Source organism: Pinus tabuliformis, chromosome 4_2, assembly GCF_031772625.1.
Source record: "Pinus tabuliformis cultivar Carrire ecotype Pingquan chromosome 4_2, CPIR1, whole genome shotgun sequence".
NCBI classification, from domain to species: domain Eukaryota; kingdom Viridiplantae; phylum Streptophyta; class Pinopsida; order Pinales; family Pinaceae; genus Pinus; species Pinus tabuliformis.
In genome coordinates, this window is record NC_142304.1 from 708,941,513 (window position 1) to 708,944,954 (window position 3,442).

Here is a 3,442-nt window from a genome sequence, read left to right on the forward strand (position 1 = left end):
CCTTCAGAATCAGCGTCTTCTGCATTTCCACAAAAATATCGAATGAACGATGCTCAAAATCATTATGAAAGGCTTTATATGCCTTCTTGTACTCTTTACTTTCTGATAAAACGTCTAATTCTTCTGCATTTCCACAAAAATATCGAATGAACACTGCTCAAAATCATTATGAAAGGCTTTATATGCCTTCTTGTACTCTTTACTTTCTGATAAAACGTCTAATTGCTTCATTAACTATATTGGTGTGTCTGGTGAGAAATTGTCTCAACCAAAGGAGAAATTATCTCAACCAAAGGTGTCTAAGATAGCACGCACTATCTTGAGAACACTGTCTCTCATCTATTTATTTGTAACACTATATTCAATTATTTTAATGTGTAATGAGAGAGAAGCAAGAGGCTTCAGCCTTTTTCTGCAAATATTGTGTGTCTGGTTTTTATGTGTGATTTATATATTTGTTTAAGTTAATGTCTTTTTTAAATAGGGGGGCGTTGTGACAGTGGCTTACCCTCATTTGCCGGTCACTCTGTGGAACCTGAGCAGGCGCCCATCAATCTTCCCCCCCACCCATGAGATCGTGCCACCTTTGAGCTCTGGGCGCAAGCCAATTCCTAACAGTGCTTTCCAAACCACGCACTTTAAATTTCAAATCAATTTGAACAGGCCTCTGATTACTGCTCACATCACCATTATCCTTTCGGAAGAGGAAAATCAAGTCTCCCCTCTGGCATGCATTGCTCCTGATCCTTCCCAAAGTAGTGAGAATTCCATGGATAAAGATAGCCTAGAGAATTGGAAAAGTGAGAAGTCTGGTCAAGAGGAATTTCTTAAAAGTATTCCGCCCCTTGAAGACATAGGCCCTGTTGTTGAGGAAGGGACTCTTGGTGACGCAAGTCACTCCATGGCAATCCATGTCAGCGAAATGGATGGCAATGAGAGTCTGAGGACTGGCAGTGCGTGTCTGGTTGAGGAAAAGAATCATGGCAAGGTTAAGGAAGCTTAGCGCCACCTGGGACCGCCTTTTTCCTTTTTGTTTTTGCTACTGCTCAGATAACCACCTACAGCCATCTTCACTCACAGTCAGGGTACAGCACTCATGGCCTGTTGTTTTTGGCTTCCTGTTGGGGAAATGGTGATACACTTACTGCTGGTTTGCAATGATTTCGAGCTTCTGTTGCCAATGTCTCCTTCTCAGCTAAACACGTCATCCTCTGGGTTTTATATCTGGTTTCTTGCTATATGTAACTGGTCTCCCCAGCTTCTTTCTGTAAGGGGGCAGTTCTGCTGTGTTGAGTGCCCTCAAGCTCTGATACCTGAGGCCTCAACTCTATGTAAAAATATTCTTCTTTTCAGTTAATAGAATTTAGTATTTGCAGAGAAAAAAAAACATTATAACCTAATATTAAAACAATAATTTAATAAAAAACAATGTGACATGCGCTTATTGGAATTTCACATTATAATAATAATAATATGATGATCATCATGTATGTCGGTCCTTAAAGAAGATTATCATAATAATAATAATAAAAATGTACTCCCACCAAGCTTACGAAAATAAAAACTTAATTTGACATAGAATAAATAGTATGAATGATCATAATTTCACATTATAATAATAATAATAATACGATGATCATCATGTATGTCGGTCCTTAGAGAAGATTATCATAATGATGATAATAAAAATGTAGTCCCACCAAGCTTACAAAATTAAAAACTTAATTTGACATAGAATAAATAGTAAGAATGATCATAATTTCACATTATTATAATAATAATAATAATACGATGATCATCGTGTACCATGGTCCTTAAATAAGATTATCATAATGATAATAATAAAAATGTAGTCCCACCAAGGTTACAAAAATAGAAACATAATTTGACATAGAATAAATAGTAAGAATGATCATAATTTCACATTATTTTAATAATAATTCGATGATCATCATGTATGTCCATCTTTAAGAAGATTATCATAACATAATAATAAAAATGTAGTCTGACCAAACTTACAAAAATAAAACTTAATTTGACATAAAATAAATACTAAAAATGATCATAATAGAGATCGGTGGTGGAAAAAGGTCAGTGAAAAAACTCTGATATATATATATATATATATAATCCATTTCTAAATGTTTTATATTTCTCTCTCAACTGCACATTAATATCTAAGTTCAGCTCGCGTTACTTTGTATTTCTACCCTTTGACTTCGGACACACAGGATCTGAGTTGGTTTAAGTGGAACGATCAATGGAAAACGATATGGTCAACACAGTGGCACTGGAAACATCTGAGGGAGAAATTGCAATGGAGTCGAAGGTGATAAAGAATATGGCAGAATTCATCGATATATCTCATGCAACTGTGCCTGTTTATGTATCCACTCCAATATTGGAAAAGGTGATCCAATACTATGACTATCATTTACGCAACTCAAGTCAAACCTCACGTGAAATTAAAGAGTGGGATCAGAATTTTATCAACGTGGACATGTCAACACTGCGGGATATAATAAAGGTATTGTTATCATAAAAATACTGTGGAGTATTATCTTTTTAAAAGTCAATAAGTAATGTAATTGAATGCTGATTGATATGTTTTATATTATGTTATTGCAGGCAGCAGATTTTCTTGCTATGCAGAGTCTTTTGGATTTGTCAAGTGAGAAATTGGAAAGAGAAATCCTTGCCAGGCCAGAGATTCGAGAGTGATGAATTTTTAATATAAAAATAATTAAATCGAAGAAAATCTGTATTTAGTTAGTTTGATATTTTTTTTAGGAGTAGTTTTTAAGTCTGATATTTTGGAGTTTTTGGTGGATTTCAGGCTAAAATTTTTATGGCCAAATCTTGATTTGTGTTGTTTAAACTCTTTTTTTTACTGCATATATGGATTCAACACCCTCAAAAATCTTTAAGGCACTTCTATTCGGAAGAGCCCAATTGTCAAACTTGTTATTTTAATGAAGCTGAAAACTTTCCAAAAAGTTGCACATAAAACTACTCTTTATTTTTATATCATTCCTTTTATATTATATTTCATCATATTGTTTGTAGTGAATTTTAAAACATGACTGATATTATTTTATAAAACTGCAAATTATATTATTATATAATTATGATTGTTTTATCTTATAAAATTATTTATATTTATTAGTTTCTTTTCATCTATAAATTAAATTTAGATAAATATCAAAATTTTCAATAATGTTGTTATTTATAATAACTTAAGACAATAAATATCAAAATGTTAATTTAAGTTGTTATTCACAAATTTATTATTTCTTACTTGTTTTGAAAATTATGTATAAATCATTCAATTTTTTGGAACTGTTTTCTTTTCTTTCTTTCTTTTCTCCCACACTTAACTCATTTTATGTATTTCTATATTTACGAAACATTTAATTTATATGATCATCTAGTGATGTAAACC

At 32.4% G+C, this 3,442-nt stretch overlaps 1 protein-coding gene across 1 annotated transcript; it reads left to right on the forward strand.

Moving 5' to 3' along the window:
• The first annotated feature begins 2,260 nt into the window (after window positions 1–2,260).
• Window positions 2,261–2,721, forward strand: LOC149171459 (E3 ubiquitin ligase complex SCF subunit sconC-like). The gene is made up of 2 exons (XM_089425988.1): window positions 2,261–2,527; window positions 2,629–2,721. The coding sequence occupies exons 1-2, from the start codon at window positions 2,261–2,263 to the stop codon at window positions 2,719–2,721; spliced, it is 360 nt and encodes a 119-aa protein (XP_089282114.1).
• Window positions 2,722–3,442: the final 721 nt, after the last annotated feature.

What these genes read in the sequence shown, in the direction of transcription:
- LOC149171459 (XM_089425988.1), top strand. Translation starts at nt 2,261, where the DNA reads ATGGAAAACGATATGGTCAACACAGTGGCACTGGAAACATCTGAGGGA. An exon ending in CACTGCGGGATATAATAAAG is followed by an intron (nt 2,528 to 2,628) that starts GTATTGTTATCA and finishes ATGTTATTGCAG; the next exon opens with GCAGCAGATTTTCTTGCTAT.